Here is a 21,687-nt window from a genome sequence, read left to right as displayed (position 1 = left end):
TAAAACGAGGGAAAAGCACAACCAGATCATATGCCAGAAGCCTGCCCCCTTTGACCAAAATCTGGGGCACGTAGGATCCTTTTGAGGGTTAAACTCAGCCAGCACCAGGGAGCAAGATAAATAAAAGTTAAAAAAACAACAATGTTTTATCAAGTATAAGCGAACGTTAATAGAGACACACCTCCAGGTCCATTCTGTCACCAGTCATCTGTAACCTCTACATTAAGACCCTTGGGTTTCTACTCACCAATATCAGCATCAAAACTCATCAACATGTCAGCGGGAAACAACTCTAATTTTATTTCCGCTCTAGATACCAAACACCTCAAACAAAGCACCCCATTCGGACATGGATATCCAAGTTGAGCTCTGCCTGAAGATTAACCCAACCAAGACAGCTTTCCTGCTATGTGCCAAGAACAACAAGCACCCAAATCATGGCTCGGTGACATTAACATTGACGGCTTCGAACTCCAACTTTCACCCAAAGCCAGGTCACTTGGATTCACCCTGGCCAGCAATTTCACCCTCCAGGACACATTTCCAAAGACAGCCTGGTGCCAGCTCTCTCTAGTAAAGAAAGTGAAACTGCTCTTCCCAGAAAGCGACTTCTGAAATACTGTACAGAAGTGCACGACTGTGGATGGTGGCAACACCTCGCCCCATGGCCTCCCGGACTTCATACTGGACCCACTTAATGGCAGCACGTCACACCCAAGGCCTAAAGAAATATAATCACATCACCTCCATTCTGATGGAACTCCACAGGCTTGCCCTGCCGGCCAGCACCATCGTCAAAACCAGTGGCATCATTTACAAAGCCATCACCACCAGAACCCCAACATATATGGCTGACAAGCTCACAATCTCCGGTGGTCCTTGGCACACCAACAGCCAGCATACCATCAGACTGGAGGCAAAAAAGAAAAAACAACTCAACAGGTGTTCTCCATATATGCACCCATATCTGGAGCAACATCGCTGTATTTGTTTGGACCACCTCAAGCTTGTATCAATTTAGGAAACAATTTAATATGCACACGTCCCAATGTAGTAACATTACACTTCTTCTCAGGTCGGAACCTAGCTACCTGTTCCCTTAGCTTTGTGTTTGACCCTGGGCACTGATCTGCTGGCTCGGTTAGTGCTCTACAAACACCTTTGCTATGCTCACAGATTCTCTTACAAAGGGGATCCATGCATTCACAGTCTAAATCTGCACCCCATTTAGTTTGCACCTCAATAAGACCCTGCCCCGCATGCGCCTGACAAAGCTTATAAATATTTTTACACGTTGAGGGTCCGCTAAAGAACCTCCCCCCAAAAGTCAAAAAGAACTGCAAAAGGAAATCAGTGGGAATATGGCTTCATTTTTGCCTGAAAGATGCCTGGAGAACAAACTGTCTCAAGAATACAAAGCACATACCTCAAACAAATCTATTATTGTCCGAATCCTGAAGCCTACACAATGACGGACCACGCCCAGCCAGAGAATACAATACAGCAGACGTACTGTAAACAAAAGTGGATAAGGGGTTGCAAAAACTCTGCACTGCATCTTTCCACCGCTTCAAGGAACAGCGTTCAGGGAAGCAGCAGAACGCTTACAGTATCCCAGGGAAGAAAGAAGAAGCCTCCAACCCCATATTAGAGCCTCCAGTCCGATCACAGGGACAAATGACTGTTTTGCAGGTGTACGGTAATGGTAAGGTGCACAAACAGTGGTATTACTTCCTGGTATTCACAGTTTAGCATCATAGGGTTCTTTCCTGAATCAATAAACATAAAATATTTCCACCTGCTTGTGGGACCACAAAACACCTTTTTAAAAAAAAAATCAATAGCCTATGGAGTGTTTTGTAGGTAAAAGCTGCCATTACCCAAATGCAGACCTACCCTCCATATCATAAACCGGCAATATCATTTCCCCACTATTCTCACCATCAAGAATATAGAAATACCAAATATGGCAACATTGAAGAATAAAGACTAACATGCGGCAGACAAGAAAAAACGCAAATCAAACTCTTATGTTGGAGAGAAAAACAAAGGAAACAAGAGCTTCTTTTGTTAAATGAAGACACAATTTCAAAATATGCACTGTTCCTTTAAGGCGCCGGCGCCTTTCCTCTCCCAGCCTGCTTTGTACTGACAGTTGCCTGAAAACTCAGTTCTTTTTTAAGGAGATCTGCAGAGTTTTCAATTTAACTGAATCAAAATTGTCAGTTGTGAATTGAAAGGGATGTGAGAGGGTTGTTTATGACTTCAGTGAAGAGTCCCAGAAACAAGGGTTACAAGTAGCATTTATTTCGGTAGCATAGGTTCTTCACTGAACAGAAAAGCAAAATTATCCCAAAACCAGGAGATGCTCAACAATCAAGAACAAAGAAAACCCAGAAAAACCACTCATGATCATAGCCTTGTCTAAATTCATTCTTCAGAGGTGTTTGGCCACCAAAGATATCAGCTCTCGACTCTTCATCTGGACAGTAGTGCCCGGTGAATGTATAGACCGAGTTTCATGCAGCTACTTTACAGAGGCGGTGAGGACACCTTAAAGTGTTTGAGAGGGCACGGAGGTGACACCACCTGGGAAAGTGGGGTACCCCAGCAGAGTTGCACTGTCCAAGCAACACCACAGCTCTCTGGTGCACCCCCTCTTCTGCCTCTCAGAATCATTCTACGACCTCCTTTTGCGAGGGTGGAGAGTCCCCTTTGGGTATCGGAGTCTGTATTGCCCCCATTACATGACACAACGATACACAAATGATGCAGATACACGGCTGTAAGCAGCCATTGATTGTGTGCCACAGTGATTCACTGTTTTCATTCCCACTGGAGGCCTCTCTGAGCCCATCCTAGGGTTCTCCTTGTCCGGCCTCTGTCGCTTCGCCATGTAGTGCTTCCCTTGGGCTCCGCGGCAAGGAATAGCTACTACTGCTATATGGAGGCATGCAGAGGTGCCCTATGGCATGCTGGGTGTAGGCCAAATATCCATCCGTTAACCAAAAGTAAAAGGAAATCAAACTCAACGAACGCGTGAAAGTGGCAGTTTTTGCCTCCAAAATAACACAGAGACTATGTTTTTATAAGAGAGTTTGTCCAGGGGGGACTATTTCAAGCTTATGACGAACCATGAAGATTCCACAATGTAGACGTTTGTGAAGCTGGCTTGTGGTAGGTGTGAGCGCCATCTCATCGCCTGCATCTGGCTCCTGCTCCTTCACCGGTGCCGAAGCCGTTACCAGAAATGAGTGGGGGTAAGCCTCAGGTCTAGCTGCTCCTCTTGGATCTAGCAGATCTCAAGGGATGGTTTACAACCAAGGACCAGTCTACAATACGGTTTGACGTGTTTCCTGTTCCTGGTTTTCAGGCTTGAAACGGAGTGCATGTATTAGTAGAACTAGCAGCGGATGTCTCTTAGATAAAAGGACTACGCTTGAGAACTGATGACTACCTCTTCTGTCCGCGGTTTGAGCATGAGCGGTATCGTAAGGCATTCAGCTTCTCTGTTGAGGCTTGAGCCACCAGTTGTGTAATGCAAAGCCTACTTCCTTTGTCTGAACCTATAAGATGTGTAGCCTTAGGCGTAACACTGCTACACTGAGCTACTGAGAGCTAGAATCTGACAAACAGACCTGTTGTCTGAGGATTCAGTATGTAAGACCTGCATAATCTTACCTGACAGTCTGCTATCTTAGTCTTACTAAACCTTGTGCCTAGTAAATTGAGATACAGCCTGCTTGATCAGAAGTAATGCAGAATTGGTTAACACAATGGACAGGTCGCTGGAGTAGGAATGCATGGGACTGCAAAGACAAATACATGCAAAACCAACAACCATCTTTAAAGGAGAGTTCACGTCATTGAGGAAACTGAACCACCAAAGGACAACGGACCATTCTTCTCCTCTGCTGTAAAATGAACAAGACAACTCAACCATTCCAGACTGAGATGTTCCCAGACACTGCACTTTTTAAAATGTATTTTTACAAATATTATACAATCACCTGCGTTGGTTAATCAATGAGTCCCGGGAAAACAGACGTTAGAATATGCGCTTATCAAACAATAAAAAGTAGGCCCATCAAAAACCAGAGGTCTTGGAGTCCATAAAAATGTTGAATCACAAACCTCCATATGATGGGATCAGCTAGTTCTAAAAGAGGAATCTTTCGTCCAACGATGAGGCGAACTCTTCTGCATTATTAGTCAAGTTCTCATAACAAGCAGGCCTCTTAGCTCTGATCTCCAAAGCACACTGACCTTTGACTTCAGAGGACCATGTCAGTGCATGACTACAGACCAAACACCTTCGCAAGGCCTACAGCTTCGATGGCAGGAGCTATGTTTTGGCTTCACATAAAAGATTGAGAGTACCTCTAATGGTCTGTCCATTTAAAGTTGGGTCCTGCATTGGTGCTAAAGCAGAGGGAAGCGGTACAAAAGGGGGTGGTGATGGACGGAGCATCTGAATCAATCAAACACTCACACCCGGTCAAAAGATCTGGGTTTAATCCATCACCGTTCTTTAGCCCACTCTGCCACCCCAGTTCAGACATGGCCATATGCAAATCAGTCTGACCCTGTGCCTCATGGGAACAGTCCAGCCCGAACTGCCAAGCCATGTCTTCCCTGGACCGGAAACAAGCTTCTGAGAACCGGTTTCTGGCATTCCAGCCGTCTTCAGCCCGGCTTGCTTGAATCCAGTGACAAAGTGAGCAAGGGACTCACGTCTGAGCATACCCTGCCACACTTATGGCGGCCAAAAGCGGTACAAGAGGGGGTGGTGATGGACGAAAGGGCACAAGGCAGGTGGGGAGTTGAGTAATAGCTCACCACTCGTGCTTTATATTACCCCTGTTCAAGATTGAGTGACACAGAAAGATTGGGATACAACACAAAGCATTGTTTATTTACAATGGTATTAGTAAGTAAGCAAAAGAGGCTGTTCTGGAATTCTTGCAAAAGAGCAAATACATTTTTTGTAAGTGCAAATACTCTCTTCCCTGTGCACAACAACAAGCAAGTCGATTTTACTGATCTTCCCACTTTACACCATCGCTTGTTATGGCGCAATACTTGCAGCGCCTTCAGTTGGGACTAATGTGGTTGGACAGAGGACAAACACCTCGTTCTTCTGTCCGGTCCTGTTACTGCCTCCTGACTGGTCACCAAACAGCACGATCTGAAAGGAGACCACTTCAGCGCGGGTAGTTTATTTCTTCCTGGTGTGCACACTTTTAGTACAAGGTACGCTTCCACAGAGTAGGTTTGTCTTTGTTTGGCCTACAGGTGGGTGTTACCCTTAGAAGAACATTGGGGGAGGGAGGTGGGCTCCTGGATGTCCTCTAGATCGTCCCATTACCCCGAAGCCTGAACCATACTCTGACATGTCCAGAGAATGCAGGAGCTCGCACTACTGGCCCTTCTAGTGTGGAAAAAGCACAAAGCAGATCTACCCTGTTTAGAGCTCTAGTGATTTCATTCGTCTTTCTGTAGTTTTAAAACCTTTTTAATCTTCCGGAAATCTTTAAAAGCACTTTGCGTAAAGCGCACAATACGTGTTCCAGTGCAATTCACAAATAGCAAATAACAAAAAACGTAAAGCATTGAAACGTGATTAGGGTTTAGATGTAAATGTAGGGATACAATTATTATTAGAGTTTAGTATTGAAATTTGGCATAGTTACAATTAGGGTTGGAGGGAGTAGGGTTACAATTAGGGTTGGAGGGAGTAGAGTTACAATTAGGGTTGGAGGGAGTAGAGTTACAATTAGGGTTGGAGTTTATGGTGTAGAATTACAGTGTAGGATATAAGCGTGTCATCAGACCTAAGGTTTAGCTGTTGGGTTACAGTTTAGTGTGTAGGATGCGAGGTTATGCTAAGGGGTAGTGCTAAGGTCTACATGCAGGATAGGATTAACATTAGAGTTTAAGGAGTACGGGCGGGATTTAGAATGTAAGGTTGTGATTAGGGGGGGGGAGGGCTGAGGTTCAAATGTAGGAAAAGTCCAGGGTTACATTTTAGGGTGTGAGGTAATGGTAAGGTCTAGGCTTACACTAGTGTTAAGAGTCTAGGATATAGAGTTGTGGTGGAGTCAAGCAGTAAGGTACAGTCAGGACTATGTTTACAATTAGGATAAGAGTTTCGGGAATAGAGTAAGGGTGTAGGGTAGAAGGTCATGGTTGAGACTGAAGTTAGGGTTTAGGTTTAGGTTTAGAATGTGGATAGAGGCAACAGGGCTACATTTGATTTAGAGAGTAAAGGCAGGGTCAGACCCAGGGCCAGTAATTTAGTTGATATAAATGTAGATGGTTTACAAAAGCGGGCATGTTTTTATATGGTTTACATTAGGTGGCATGGGGTGTGTGGTCTGGGTTGGCGTGGAGTAAGATGTGGAGTTACTCTCTTCAGCTCTGCTGCCAGCCTGGAGGCCCAAATCCTGCTCCATCTAGACCTTCCCCGTGCCTTTGATCTGTATGAAGGGGACCCCATAAGCGATGTCCATGAAGAGGCCACCCTGGAGTATTCTAAAAAGGAAACGTTTGCAGTTTCTTGCTGCCCAGCAGCCCAAAGATAGATCATGCGTGCTGACAACGGTGGCTCCCATCAGCCCTGCACGGCTACCGACAGAGAAGCCTGCCCTGCGGGAAGCATTAAGAATGGAAGGAGCTCCATGAGTGGCATGAAGACAGCCCCACACTGAGAGACCGAAGGGAGCGAAACCAGTGACAGAGCGGCCGAATAGCTGAGACAGCCACAGCGAAGCAGGCATACTGAGCGCAAACCTTAGACGAGACCCAATAGAAGCGTGGGCACATATGACCCATCATGCAATGCTCAACAATACCTCAACCTGCTATCAAACCATAGAGAGGGGAGACTCTCCGCTCCAGCAAGAGGAGGAAGTCTGTCGCTAAACATGATCATGAACAGAAGAAACGGTGTGGTCTCAGATCAATGCTTGTGCGGACCAGGAGAGGGCATGAAACATTTCATGCTGGGCTGCAAGAAGTTCTACAACACGGTCAGATCTAACACAACAACTGGAGCAAAGAACATCTTGAAAACCCAGACCAACAAACGTTCTTCCTCCTAAGTGACCTCTCAGGCTACACAACAAGACAAACTGGCTTAGAGTTGAGAAAAAGCTTGGACATTCGGATAAAACTCTTGCAAAATTAAAACCATGGCACAAAGTATATGAGCATTACATGTATGATGAAAAACCTTCTGGGGAAAAGCAGAACTACAACGCGTTTTATATTTAATGCGCTAATGTGCTTGAGCAGCGATGCCTGGCCCATTTCTTTTAACCTTATTTATTAATGCTTTGCTGATCTAAATGATTTTTGTATAAATGCTTGTGTGTAAGGCAGCTTTGCTTTTGCATTGTCCGCCAATAGCACCTTCAATAAATGTCATTTTATTTCAGAGTGGCCGAGCAGTGTTGAGTTAGTGCCTTGGCAATAGGCCGATAGGGACAGAGGCAAGGAGCGAAGCCTGCTGACCCGACCGAGAGTGGCACCAGCTCTTGTGGTAGACACCACAGCAACACTTTATAGGTCTTGCATCATTTAGAAACTGTCCACGCAAAGGAAAGAGTTCACAACCATCACAAATGCACCCACTGACCCCAGAGACAGGCTCAATTTCCCACACGCCATCGATGAAATCACTGTGCTCCTATTAAAATAATATAAAGTAGGGTGTCGAAAGTCGTATTTGTTTCTGGTAATAAGGGTCACTGATCTAGAATGCATGCGAAGCTATTAATAGGTCCCTACTTGATGTCGTTTATAAGTAAGAATTCAGTGATCAACTCTGTTCTTTTCATTTCATTTGCCTCATGATTTCTTAAAAGTAAACTACAAAAGTGCATTAAAAATGCAGTTTTTATAATGTATATTGTCTGCTGTAAATAATACTGTGCATGTTTAAATCATTTACTATCAAAATGAAAACAAAATCTTAAGCAGTCTCACAAAAAATACAGAACACTGGTATTTTTTCAAATTTGCAACTTGTATTATACTTGCTTGCTAGGTAAAATGCCCAATAAAATAAATAAAACAAATATTCCATCAACCATTCTTTCCTATTATTTCTTTGGAATAATGGAGGACCTCAAAAGCTACTGCCTTTCACTATGAAATTCAAGAGAAATAAACTGTAGTGCTATCAGTAAGAGGTGAGAATCCTAAAGCGTCTATTCAAGAGCGAACTGTTGCATTATTGAAGTCACATTTCTATAGGATAATCAGCTTGTATGTGGACCAAGGCATTTTGTTTTCAGGGGTAAGGCTATGGCAAATATAACATATTACTATTGCTGTACACTCCGAATCTGCAGTGTACAGGGTACCTCCACACAAGGAAGCAGCAGAATATATTTGAACTAATGGGAGTTTTCTCTCCCTAATGTGAATCTTGGGCCATAGATGCTAGAAACCATGACTTGAGTGGATATGAGGTGCACCATACAGAAAGGGCATAAAATGCAGCGGCACGCATCCCGCCACTGCACCGTCATCGCGCGAGGGATACCGCTATTACTCCAAAGGTTTACATCATGTTTTCATCCAGGGAAATGTATGTAGCAGCACGCTGTCAACATACATACTACATATCACTGTACTTTCAATATGAAACATTTCTGTCCCTCAAAATCAGCTCATGTGCTGGTAATGGGACAGGTCAGGGTCTGCAGTCAATACAGCCACTGACATTAAGGAAGGGAGTTTAAAGGGTAGAACCAGACTGGACAGCTTCAATTCTGAATTTTATTTTGGGATTTTGATGTTGGGAACAAAAACAAATCCATCAGGTGTCCTGGAACGAGCCAGAAGAGGGAGGTTTAGATATTCCAGCTACAACAGCAAAGGCTCTGTCCAGATAAGGATTCGCATAGAAATGAAGCGTGGAACTAAATTTGCACAAAGTGGCCCTTAAGTACAAATACAGTGGTGCAGGATTCCTGCCTAATTCACCACCATCGCCAATGTCCAATATACTTCTCTCAGACATTTAAATGAGGCACCTCCTCGAAGCTGATATCCAACAATGACACGTGGGATATATACATCCTTTCATTTTATATGGGGGAGGGTGTGTTCTCCAAAGCCCATAGTTCAAAATTTAACTCTTTACAGCTTTGTGGTTTCTGTTCATGGCCGGAGTCACTGCAGTAAGTGCTAAACAACTGAAAAATAGCTACATCTTACACAGCAGTTATGAATGAAATTTGGTAATATATCGCTGAAATGCAAATGCATTGCAGTTTCAATTACACATCTAAAAATAGAAACCTTTGGAACAATAAATCCATTTTACGTAACTTATACTGAGCGTTCATTTAAAAGAGATGTACAATGGAACTATGCAAAGTAATGGAACAATGAAATCTAGGAGTACATAATGTGGGACAGAGGCAGAGAGATGGAAGAGTAAAGGAAAGAGGAAGAAAAATATCAAAAGTGGGAACGGAATGAGAAAAAAAAGAGTCTGAAGTGAAGAACGAGGCTTCAATAGACAGCGAGAAAGCTAAATAAATAGCATACATACATGCAGGAAAAGCAAGAAAAGGAGAAGAAAGGTACCAGAAAAAAAGTAAGGTAGCAGAAAAAAAGTTAAGCAAATGAGGGGAAGAAAAGAAAGAGGAGGTGTTAGTGGGAGGAAATAAAATGCAGATGGAAAGACGCATGCACGAGTAAGCGAGGATCGACAGAAGTAATCAACATAAAGATAGGTAAGAAAAAGGAGATAAAGAAAGCGTACATGAAAAAGGAACTGGCCATTTTAAACTGTTCAGTGCTCGAGAACGACAGAGATATAAAGTGAAACAGACCTTTTATCTTTCAAACAGATTTCAAAAGGTGTCTTGTCGCCGCTGTTCGAGTCCGGCTCTCCGTTCTGGACCTTCTCTTCACTGGATTTGACTGGATCTGGATTCACAGGCTGCTCTAGGACTGAAAGAAGAAAGAAAGCCCTTGCTGAGAACTCAACACATCTGTGGAAGGATCTCATTGTCCTGGTAAAGCACGTGCACCACGGATTACTAGAATAAAACCCTTGAAGCACAAGAGCCGCTCAGCCACACAGTCTAGCATCCAAAGATGAGACGAAGAGAACATGAAAAAGTAGGACTTTAGAGAGGGAGGGGGCAGAACAACAGCATGGAGCCCTCCACCGACAATCCAAAGAGGGGGCAATCTGAGCAGGGCTTGCTAGTGGTGGCCCACCCAGGAGCCTCCCCACAGGATCTGGAGCTGTGTGGTTCCAGACCACCAGAGTGACAGAAAAACAAGCTCGGATTGTGCATGTGTAAGGGCTTGGAACTGGACATTACATTCGCAGTTTCTACCCATTCGGGAGGTGCGCAATTAAGGCTCTGTTGGAAGGGAGTGAACTGAACCTGCAGCCCCCCGCTCTGAGGCGTGGCTGCGCACAGTGCTGTTATAAGCCTATCGCTATAAAGGCTTGTACTGTCGATCATAATATATCTTTGCGAACATAGGACATGCCAGGTGGATGGGCCGCAGAAACCAGAGAGGAGAGGTGTGACGTGAGCTGGAAGGGAAGGACATCTGTAGACAAAAACCTGGTGTGTTAGTGTATGGCGCATATGTGAGATTCATGGCTGTGTCACTCCCTATCAACAACCTGACTCCGAGCATCGCGCGCCATCCATGACATATAGATATTCGGGACAATTGGGTATGATGAGATCCACTCTCCTGGCATAATAGTGGCACAATGGTGGGGATTCCTAGCATAATGTGAGCATGCTTGTCATGATCATGCCAGCGCCAGGTGTTAAGCTGCTATGGTACAACACTAGTCATCCGTGGCATACTTTTGGAGCCCTAGCTTGAAGACGCTGAAGCATGGCATGATGGATGCCCTAACACAGTGGTGGTTATTACTTGCATATTGTGGGCATCGCCTGCTTAGTATTCTACTCTCCATCATCATGCTGGCCAGCCCTAGCATAGTTTGTGCAACCATGTTGGCGATGCCCTTCCCTTGCATGAAGGCCGCCTATTAGTAATTATCTTTTACATACTGCGGGCATCCTTGACTTTATATTGACCACACTCTGAGAATGCTGCCAGTCCTTGCAAACCTGTGAACATCTTTGATTTGATGGTGCCCGCTCAGTGACAATACTGCCCATTCTTGGCTTACCGTCTACATGCCTTAAAATGCATGTCGGTGCCCAGTGATGACAGTGGTTGCCTTGGCATAATGGCGGTTGTTCGGTGTATATTGCGGGCATTCATGATATTATTATGCTTTCCCTGGATGGTGCTGGACCTGGAACAATGATGGCTACCCTAGGCCTTCTGTAGCCATTCCTGGCATTACCTTATCCACCCCTCATATAATGGTGGAGATCTGAGGCATGTTATGGGTAATGCTTGTGTTTCCAACAGAGAACCAATGGCTGAAATGAATTCTAACACTCCATAACTTTTGTGCTGTCAGTCGGTTTCACATTGAATCAGGGATGTGACCCAAGGTAAGAAGTTGTGAACAGCATTGGCATTTGTAGCTGTGTTTTGTCAGTCAGAGGTAACAGCTTCTGAACTTTGAGCGATAAATGATCAATGTTGCTGACCTGCTCACCTATCAAAGATCTCTCTTGCATCAGGTTTAGAAAACAAAATTGCAAACTGTATAACTTCTACCGAAGCTCAAACAAGGTTAAGCCCAGCTTAATCATCCTGAACTTAGGCATTTTAGCATTCCTTGAAGTAAAGAGGTCCAACTGGACTAAACTAGAAGCAACTGTCTGTAAAATGTGATGAAACAGAAGCCATTATGTAGCGAGTTAGGATTTCATGACTTGAAGAAATTGTTTAAGTCCGTGATTCTTAACCTGTCGTCGGGGGCCCGGTGGGTCTGCCAAGCCTTCTCAGGGGGTCAGCTACTGCTTAGAAAATTAAATATTACCACAGTAGTCAAAGGGTTAAGAACCACACTGATTTAAGTAGTTGATTGTGAATGACGCTGCACAACTGATAGCTCTACTACAACAGGCTTATTATTGGTTATGTCCATCCTTTGAATTAATATCTTTGTCATGAGGAAGGCCCAGTCTCATTGTTGACATTATGGTTGAAACGTTGGCATTTCAATACCAGCAGATTATTAGGTGCTGTGCCTTTGCTTCAAACCTTCTGTTCTGCTCGCTTCTTTCAACAGTGCTTTTTATATTCAAGCACTGTACCATATGCGCTTATATAGCACACCTAAATGTCAGTCACCAGCCTAGGATGTAAACCCTTTTTAGCGCATATGCTTCTAAAATGAAATTGACCTTTAAACAAGTATTCACCTATGTGTTTTCATACAGAATAACTAAACTCACGACTCACGCTAGCTTTTGCCTTTCCTATTGTTTACTGACGTTGATACACAGTAAACGGGGTGTAAATTCTCATTAACTTAAAAAAAATCAGCGTAGGTAACACTGTCTTTTGAATGATTTAGGTTTGATGTAAAACTTGCTATTCCTACTTCAACTCAATCATTTTCACTCTTTCTTAATCCTCTTTTTTTTCTTGGTTGTAAGACTTTATTGGCAGTTGTCAATTACACAATACATCATTCGCGTGTTCAGATATCAGTTGCCACGCCATAATCATTTCGGTGTTTGTAATGCACAGCTATTTAGCCGACAACCTTCCGGTCCGGCAGCATTCAAGTATATTGTGTTCCAGACATTCCATCAATAGATACAGAGATCAATTGCCTTGCTTTTGTTATTTTTTCTGAACAAAACCACAGACTCATTAGGAATAATAAACAATATAACAAGATTTCTTTATACAGTCAATCGTTCATATCAGTGGGTTTTCCCGATGTACCATTCTATTCCTTTCTTGTGAGCTTCTTAAAATTCCCTCCTTCTCATGCCCAAACCCCTCCCATTATTCCGTCAACTGGTATTTATCAATCCCCCAACTCATTCTCCTCATCGGAGCTGTCATCCTCCTCTTCGGATAAAGGCTCACATAGGTCCCCCCTATATTTATTCCAAGGTAACCATATTCTGTTCCATTTGCGAGGGTTGGCTCTTATCTTATAAACCGCTCGCTCGGTCACCATCAACCTATCCATGTGTTTGCACCATTGTGCCGACGTCGGTGCGTCCGCCGCCCCCCATTTCTGCGCTATATCACGCTTGGCCGCCATCATTTCTATCACCACCCACTGCTGCCCCTGTCGTGTTAGATCAGTCTTCCCCCATACATTCAGCAAACAGACCCTCGGGTCCGGTGTGAGCGACACCTCTAGTGTTTGAGAAATGGTCCTCATAATGCGTTTCCAGTATTCACTATTTCTTAATCCTCTTTTAATTTACATCATCAGGAAGCACTTTAGGACTTTACGTTTGCACAAAACTCAGCATTCCTTCATCCACTCGAAATTCATTTGCTCCATGTTATCCACTGCGAGACGTGAGAGTGGTACTCGAAATTAAGTTTAGCATCACAGCTTGGTGACTAGACAGAATGAAACCACATTAGACTAGTATGACAGGTAATGGGCAAGTGCGCCTGCCAATAAAGAGTGCACCCCAGGGGCCGAAGAAAGACCCTGGCTGCCCCAGGAGGGGGGTAAAAGGGGAGTAGCAAGAAAGCAGACCCTCTCTTTACAGCTTGCTTCTGAGAAGGGGACAGCAGTCAAACTGCACCCCAGGGGGCCGAAGCATGACACTAACTGCCCCAGGAGTGGGGTAGAAGGGAAGAAAGCAGACCCTCTCTCTAGAGCTTGCTTCTGAGAAGGTTACAACACGCAAGGAATGGTGTGGGAGGACAGCAGCCACACTCACCCCAGGGGGCCGAAGCGTGACACTAACTGCCCCAGGAGTGGGGTAGAACTGAAGAAAGCAGACCCGTCTCTCTAGAGCTTGCTTCTGAGACGGTTACAACACGCAAGGAATGGTGTGGGAGGACAGCAGCCACACTCACCCCAGGGGGCCGAAGCGTGACACTAACTGCCCCAGGAGTGGGGTAGAAGGGAAGAAAGCAGACCCCTCTCTAGAGCTTGCTTCTGAGAAGGTTACAACACGCAAGGAATGGTGTGGGGGGACAGCAGCCACACTCACCCCAGGGGGCCGAAGCGTAACACTAACTGCCCCAGGAGTGGGGTAGAAGGGAAGAAAGCAGACCCCCTCTCTAGAGCTTGCTTCTGAGACGGTTACAACACGCAAGGAATGGTGTGGGAGGACAGCAGCCACACTCACCCCAGGGGGCCGAAGCGTGACACTAACTGCCCCAGGAGTGGGGTAGAAGGGAAGAAAGCAGACCCCTCTCTAGAGCTTGCTTCTGAGACGGTTACAACACGCAAGGAATGGTGTAGGAGGACAGCAGCCACACTCACCCCAGGGGGCCGAAGCGTGAAACTAACTGCCCCAGGAGTGGGGTAGAAGGGAAGAAAGCAGACCCCTCTCTAGAGCTTGCTTCTGAGAAGGTTACAACACGCAAGGAATGGTGTGGGAGGACAGCAGCCACACTCACCCCAGGGGGCCGAAGCGTGACACTAACTGCCCCAGGAGTGGGGTAGAAGGGAAGAAAGCAGACCCCTCTCTAGAGCTTGCTTCTGAGAAGGTTACAACACGCAAGGAATGATGTGGGGGGACAGCAGCCACACTCACCTCAGGGGGCCGAAGCGTGACACTAACTGCCCCAGGAGTGGGGTAGAAGGGAAGAAAGCAGGCCCCCTCTCTAGAGCTTGCTTCTGAGACGGTTACAACACGCAAGGAATGGTGTGGGAGGACAGCAGCCACACTCACCCCAGGGGGCCGAAGCGTGACACTAACTGCCCCAGGAGTGGGGTAGAAGGGAAGAAAGCAGACCCCTCTCTAGAGCTTGCTTCTGAGACGGTTACAACACGCAAGGAATGGTGTGGGAGGACAGCAGCCACACTCACCCCAGGGGGCCGAAGCGTGACACTAACTGCCCCAGGAGTGGGGTAGAAGGGAAGAAAGCAGACCCCCTCTCTAGAGCTTGCTTCTGAGACGGTTACAACACGCAAGGAATGGTGTGGGAGGACAGCAGCCACACTCACCCCAGGGGGCCGAAGCGTGACACTAACTGCCCCAGGAGTGGGGTAGAAGGGAAGAAAGCAGACCCCTCTCTAGAGCTTGCTTCTGAGACGGTTACAACACGCAAGGAATGGTGTGGGAGGACAGCAGCCACACTCACCCCAGGGGGCCGAAGCGTGACACTAACTGCCCCAGGAGTGGGGTAGAAGGGAAGAAAGCAGACCCCTCTCTAGAGCTTGCTTCTGAGACGGTTACAACACGCAAGGAATGGTGTGGGAGGACAGCAGCCACACTCACCCCAGGGGGCCGAAGCGTGACACTAACTGCCCCAGGAGTGGGGTAGAAGGGAAGAAAGCAGACCCCTCTCTAGAGCTTGCTTCTGAGACGGTTACAACACGCAAGGAATGGTGTGGGAGGACAGCAGCCACACTCACCCCAGGGGGCCGAAGCGTGACACTAACTGCCCCAGGAGTGGGGTAGAAGGGAAGAAAGCAGACCCCTCTCTAGAGCTTGGTTCTGAGACGGTTACCACACGCAAGGAATGGTGTGGGAGGACAGCAGCCACACTCACCCCAGGGGGCCGAAGCGTGACACTAACTGCCCCAGGAGTGGGGTAGAAGGGAAGAAAGCAGACCCCTCTCTAGAGCTTGCTTCTGAGACGGTTACAACACGCAAGGAATGGTGTGGGAGGACAGCAGCCACACTCACCCCAGGGGGCCGAAGCGTGACACTAACTGCCCCAGGAGTGGGGTAGAAGGGAAGAAAGCAGACCCCTCTCTAGAGCTTGCTTCTGAGACGGTTACAACACGCAAGGAATGGTGTGGGAGGACAGCAGCCACACTCACCCCAGGGGGCCGAAGCGTGACACTAACTGCCCCAGGAGTGGGGTAGAAGGGAAGAAAGCAGACCTCTCTCTAGAGCTTGCTTCTGAGACGGTTACAACACGCAAGGAATGGTGTGGGAGGACAGCAGCCACACTCACCCCAGGGGGCCGAAGCGTGACACTAACTGCCCCAGGAGTGGGGAAGAAGGGAAGAAAGCAGACCCCTCTCTAGAGCTTGCTTCTGAGACGGTTACAACACGCAAGGAATGGTGTGGGAGGACAGCAGCCACACTCACCCCAGGGGGCCGAAGCGTGACACTAACTGCCCCAGGAGTGGGGTAGACGGGAAGAAAGCAGACCCCTCTCTAGAGCTTGCTTCTGAGACGGTTACAACACGCAAGGAATGGTGTGGGAGGACAGCAGCCACACTCACCCCAGGGGGCCGAAGCGTGACACTAACTGCCCCAGGAGTGGGGTAGAAGGGAAGAAAGCAGACCCCTCTCTAGAGCTTGCTTCTGAGACGATTACAACACGCAAGGAATGGTGTGGGAGGACAGCAGCCACACTCACCCCAGGGGGCCGAAGCGTGACACTAACTGCCCCAGGAGTGGGGTAGAATGGAAGAAAGCAGACCCCTCTCTAGAGCTTGCCTCTGAGAAGGCTACAACATGCCAGGAATGGTGTGGGAGGACAGCAGCCACACTCACCCCAGGGGGCCGAAGCGTGACACTAACTGCCCCAGGAGTGGGGTAGAAGGGAAGAAAGCAGACCCCTTTCTAGATCAAGAGCTCGCTTCTGAGAAGGTTACAACATGCCAGGAATGGTGTGGGAGGACAGCAGCCACACTTACCCCAGGGGGCCGAAGCGTGACACTAACTGCCCCAGGAGTGGGGTAGAAGGGAAGAAAGCAGACCCCTTTCTAGATCAAGAGCTCGCTTCTGAGAAGGTTCCAACATGCAAGGAATGGTGTGGGAGGACAGCAGCCACACTCACCCCAGGGGGCCGAAGCGTGACACCAACTGCCCCAGGAGTGGGGTAGAAGGGAAGAAAGCAGACCCCTCTCTAGAGCTTGCTTCTGAGACGGTTACAACACGCAAGGAATGGTGTGGGAGGACAGCAGCCACACTCACCCCAGGGGGCCGAAGCGTGACACTAACTGCCCCAGGAGTGGGGTAGAAGGGAAGAAAGCAGACCCCTCTCTAGAGCTTGCTTCTGAGACGGTTACAACACGCAAGGAATGGTGTGGGAGGACAGCAGCCACACTCACCCCAGGGGGCCGAAGCGTGACACTAACTGCCCCAGGAGTGGGGTAGAACCGAAGAAAGCAGACCCCTCTCTAGAGCTTGCCTCTGAGAAGGTTACAACATGCCAGGAATGGTGTGGGAGGACAGCAGCCACACTCACCCCAGGGGGCCGAAGCGTGACACTAACTGCCCCAGGAGTGGGGTAGAAGGGAAGAAAGCAGACCCCTTTCTAGATCAAGAGCTCGCTTCTGAGAAGGTTCCAACATGCAAGGAATGGTGTGGGGGGACAGCAGCCACACTCACCCCAGGGGGCCGAAGAAAGACACTAACTGCCCCAGGAGTGGGGTAGAAGGGAAGAAAGCAGACCCCTCTCTAGGGCTTGCTTCTGAGAAGGTTCCAACATGCAAGGAATGGTGTGGGGGGACAGCAGCCACACTCACCCCAGGGGGCCGAAGCAAGACACTAACTGCCCCAGGAGTGTGGTAGAAGGGAAGAAAGCAGACCCCTCTCTAGGGCTTGCTTCTGAGAAGGTTCCAACATGCAAGGAATGGTGTGGGGGGACAGCAGCCACACTCACCCCAGGGGGCCGAAGCATGACACTAACTGCCCCAGGAGTGGGGTAGAAGGGAAGAAAGCAGACCCCTCTCTAGAGCTTGCCTCTGAGAAGGTCAAAACACGCAAGGAATGGTGTGGGGGGACAGCAGCCTCACTCACCCCAGGGGGCCGAAGCATGACACTAACTGCCCCAGGAGGGGGGTAGAAGGGAAGAAAGCAGACTCTCTCTCTAGAGCTTGCCTCTGAGAAGGTCACAACAAGCAAGGAATGGTGTGGGGGGACAGCAGCCACACTCACCCCAGGGGGCCGAAGCGTGACACTAACTGCCCCAGGAGTGGGGTAGAAGGGAAGAAAGCAGACCCCTCTCTAGGGCTTGCTTCTGAGAAGGTTCCAACATGCAAGGAATGGTGTGGGGGGACAGCAGACACACTCACCCCAGGGGGCCGAAGCGTGACACTAACTGCCCCAGGAGTGGGGTAGACGGGAAGAAAGCAGACCCCCTCTCTAGAGCTTGCTTCTGAGACGGTTACAACACGCAAGGAATGGTGTGGGGGGCAGCAGCCACACTCACCCCAGGGGGCCGAAGCGTGACACTAACTGCCCCAGGAGTGGGGTAGAAGGGAAGAAAGCAGACCCCCTCTCTAGAGCTTGCTTCTGAGAAGGTTACAACACGCAAGGAATGGTGTGGGAGGACAGCAGCCACACTCACCCCAGGGGGCCGAAGCGTGACACTAACTGCCCCAGGAGTGCGGTAGAAGGGAAGAAAGCAGACCCCTCTCTAGAGCTTGCTTCTGAGACGGTTACAACACGCAAGGAATGATGTGGGGGGACAGCAGCCACACTCACCCCAGAGGGCCGAAGCGTGACACTAACTGCCCCAGGAGTGGGGTAGAAGGGAAGTAAGCAGACCTCTATCTAGAGCTTGCTTATGAGACGGTTACAACACGCAAGGAATGGTGTGGGAGGACAGCAGCCACACTCACCCCAGGGGGCCGAAGCGTGACACTAACTGCCCCAGGAGTGGGGTAGAAGGGAAGAAAGCAGACCCCCTCTCTAGAGCTTGCTTCTGAGACGGTTACAACACGCAAGGAATGGTGTGGGAGGACAGCAGCCACACTCACCCCAGGGGGCCGAAGCGTGACACTAACTGCCCCAGGAGTGGGGTAGAAGGGAAGAAAGCAGACCCCTCTCTAGAGCTTGCTTCTGAGAAGGTTACAACACGCAAGGAATGGTGTGGGGGGACAGCAGCCACACTCACCCTAGGGGGCCGAAGCATGACACTAACTGCCCCAGGAGGGGGGTAGAAGGAAGAAAGCAGACCCCTCTCTAGAGCTTGCTTCTGAGAAGGTTACAACACGCAAGGAATGGTGTGGGGGGACAGCAGCCACACTCACCCTAGGGGGCCGAAGCATGACACTAACTGCCCCAGGAGTGGGGTAGAAGGGAAGAAAGCAGACCCCCTCTCTAGAGCTTGCTTCTGAGAAGGTTACAACACGCAAGGAATGGTGTGGGAGGACAGCAGCCACACTCACCCCAGGGGGCCGAAGCGTGACACTAACTGCCCCAGGAGTGGGGAAGAAGGGAAGAAAGCAGACCCCTCTCTAGAGCTTGCTTCTGAGACGGTTACAACACGCAAGGAATGGTGTGGGAGGACAGCAGCCACACTCACCCCAGGGGGCCGAAGCGTGACACTAACTGCCCCAGGAGTGGGGTAGAAGGGAAGAAAGCAGACCCCCTCTCTAGAGCTTGCTTCTGAGACGGTTACAACACGCAAGGAATGGTGTGGGGGGACAGCAGCCACACTCACCCTAGGGGGCCGAAGCATGACACTAACTGCCCCAGGAGGGGGGTAGAAGGGAAGAAAGCAGACCCCTCTCTAGAGCTTGCTTCTGAGAAGGTTACAACACGCAAGGAATGGTGTGGGGGGACAGCAGCCACACTCACCCCAGGGGGCCGAAGCATGACACTAACTGCCCCAGGAGTGGGGTAGAAGGGAAGAAAGCAGACCCCTCTCTAGAGCTTGCTTCTGAGACGGTTACAACACGCAAGGAATGGTGTGGGAGGACAGCAGCCACACTCACCCCAGGGGGCCGAAGCGTGACACTAACTGCCCCAGGAGTGGGGTAGAACCGAAGAAAGCAGACCCCTCTCTAGAGCTTGCTTCGGAGACGGTTACAACACGCAAGGAATGGTGTGGGAGGACAGCAGCCACACTCACCCCAGGGGGCCGAAGCGTGACACTAACTGCCCCAGGAGTGGGGTAGAAGGGAAGAAAGCAGGCCCCCTCTCTAGAGCTTGCTTCTGAGACGGTTACAACACGCAAGGAATGGTGTGGGAGGACAGCAGCCACACTCACCCCAGGGGGCCGAAGCGTGACACTAACTGCCCCAGGAGTGGGGTAGAAGGGAAGAAAGCAGACCCCTCTCTAGAGCTTGCTTCTGAGACGGTTACAACACGCAAGGAATGGTGTGGGAGGACAGCAGCCACACTCACCCCAGGGGGCCGAAGCGTGACACTAACTGCCCCAGGAGTGGGGTAGAAGGGAAGAAAGCAGACCCCTCTCTAGAGCTTGGTTCTGAGAAGGTTCCAACACGCAAGGAATGGTGTGGGAGGACAGCAGCCACACTCACCCCAGGGGGCCGAAGCGTGACACTAACTGCCCCAGGAGTGGGGTAGACGGGAAGAAAGCAGACCCCTCTCTAGAGCTTGCTTCTGAGACGGTTACAACACGCAAGGAATGGTGTGGGAGGACAGCAGCCACACTAACCCCAGAGGGCCGAAGCGTGACACTAACTGCCCCAGGAGTGGGGTAGAAGGGAAGAAAGCAGACCCTCTCTCTAGAGCTTGCTCCTGAGAAGGTTCCAACATGCAAGGAATGGTGTGGGGGGACAGCAGCCACACTCACCCCAGGGGGCCGAAGCATGACACTAACTGCCCCAGGAGTGGGGTAGAAGGGAAGAAAGCAGACCCCCTCTCTAGAGCTTGCTTCTGAGAAGGTTACAACACGCAAGGAATGGTGTGGGAGGACAGCAGCCACACTCACCCCAGGGGGCCGAAGCGTGACACTAACTGCCCCAGGAGTGGGGAAGAAGGGAAGAAAGCAGACCCCTCTCTAGAGCTTGCTTCTGAGACGGTTACAACACGCAAGGAATGGTGTGGGAGGACAGCAGCCACACTCACCCCAGGGGGCCGAAGCGTGACACTAACTGCCCCAGGAGTGGGGTAGAAGGGAAGAAAGCAGACCCCTCTCTAGAGCTTGCTTCTGAGACGGTTACAACACGCAAGGAATGGTGTGGGAGGACAGCAGCCACACTCACCCCAGGGGGCCGAAGCGTGACACTAACTGCCCCAGGAGTGGGGTAGAAGGGAAGAAAGCAGACCCCTCTCTAGAGCTTGCTTCTGAGACGGTTACAACACGCAAGGAATGGTGTGGGAGGACAGCAGCCACACTCACCCCAGGGGGCCGAAGCGTAACACTAACTGCCCCAGGAGTGGGGTAGAAGGGAAGAAAGCAGACCCCTCTCTAGAGCTTGCTTCTGAGACGGTTACAACACGCAAGGAATGGTGTGGGAGGACAGCAGCCACACTCACCCCAGGGGGCCGAAGCGTGACACTAACTGCCCCAGGAGTGGGGAAGAAGGGAAGAAAGCAGACCCCTCTCTAGAGCTTGCTTCTGAGACGGTTACAACACGCAAGGAATGGTGTGGGAGGACAGCAGCCACACTCACCCCAGGGGGCCGAAGCGTGACACTAACTGCCCCAGGAGTGGGGTAGAAGGGAAGAAAGCAGACCCCTCTCTAGAGCTTGCTTCTGAGACGGTTACAACACGCAAGGAATGGTGTGGGAGGACAGCAGCCACACTCACCCCAGGGGGCCGAAGCGTGACACTAACTGCCCCAGGAGTGGGGTAGAAGGGAAGAAAGCAGACCCCTCTCTAGAGCTTGCTTCTGAGACGATTACAACACGCAAGGAATGGTGTGGGAGGACAGCAGCCACACTCACCCCA

The 21,687-nt window shown here is 49.2% G+C and overlaps 1 protein-coding gene across 7 annotated transcripts in view; it reads right to left on the bottom strand.

The window, feature by feature from the left end:
* The window catches only part of QTRT2 (queuine tRNA-ribosyltransferase accessory subunit 2), a 222,788-nt gene that overhangs the window by 20,276 nt on the left and 180,825 nt on the right, over positions 1–21,687 (bottom strand). For all 7 annotated transcript variants that reach the window (XM_086935601.1, XM_086935596.1, XM_086935602.1 and 4 more), the window contains one exon: positions 9,852–9,972. In XM_086935601.1, coding sequence (XP_086791727.1) covers positions 9,852–9,972 — 121 coding nt within the window. The remainder of the gene's footprint in view (positions 1–9,851; positions 9,973–21,687) is intronic.

This window comes from Lissotriton vulgaris, chromosome 8 (genome assembly GCF_964263255.1).
Source record: "Lissotriton vulgaris chromosome 8, aLisVul1.2, whole genome shotgun sequence".
NCBI lineage: Eukaryota > Metazoa > Chordata > Amphibia > Caudata > Salamandridae > Lissotriton > Lissotriton vulgaris.
This window is presented reverse-complemented; position numbering and strand designations above follow the sequence as displayed.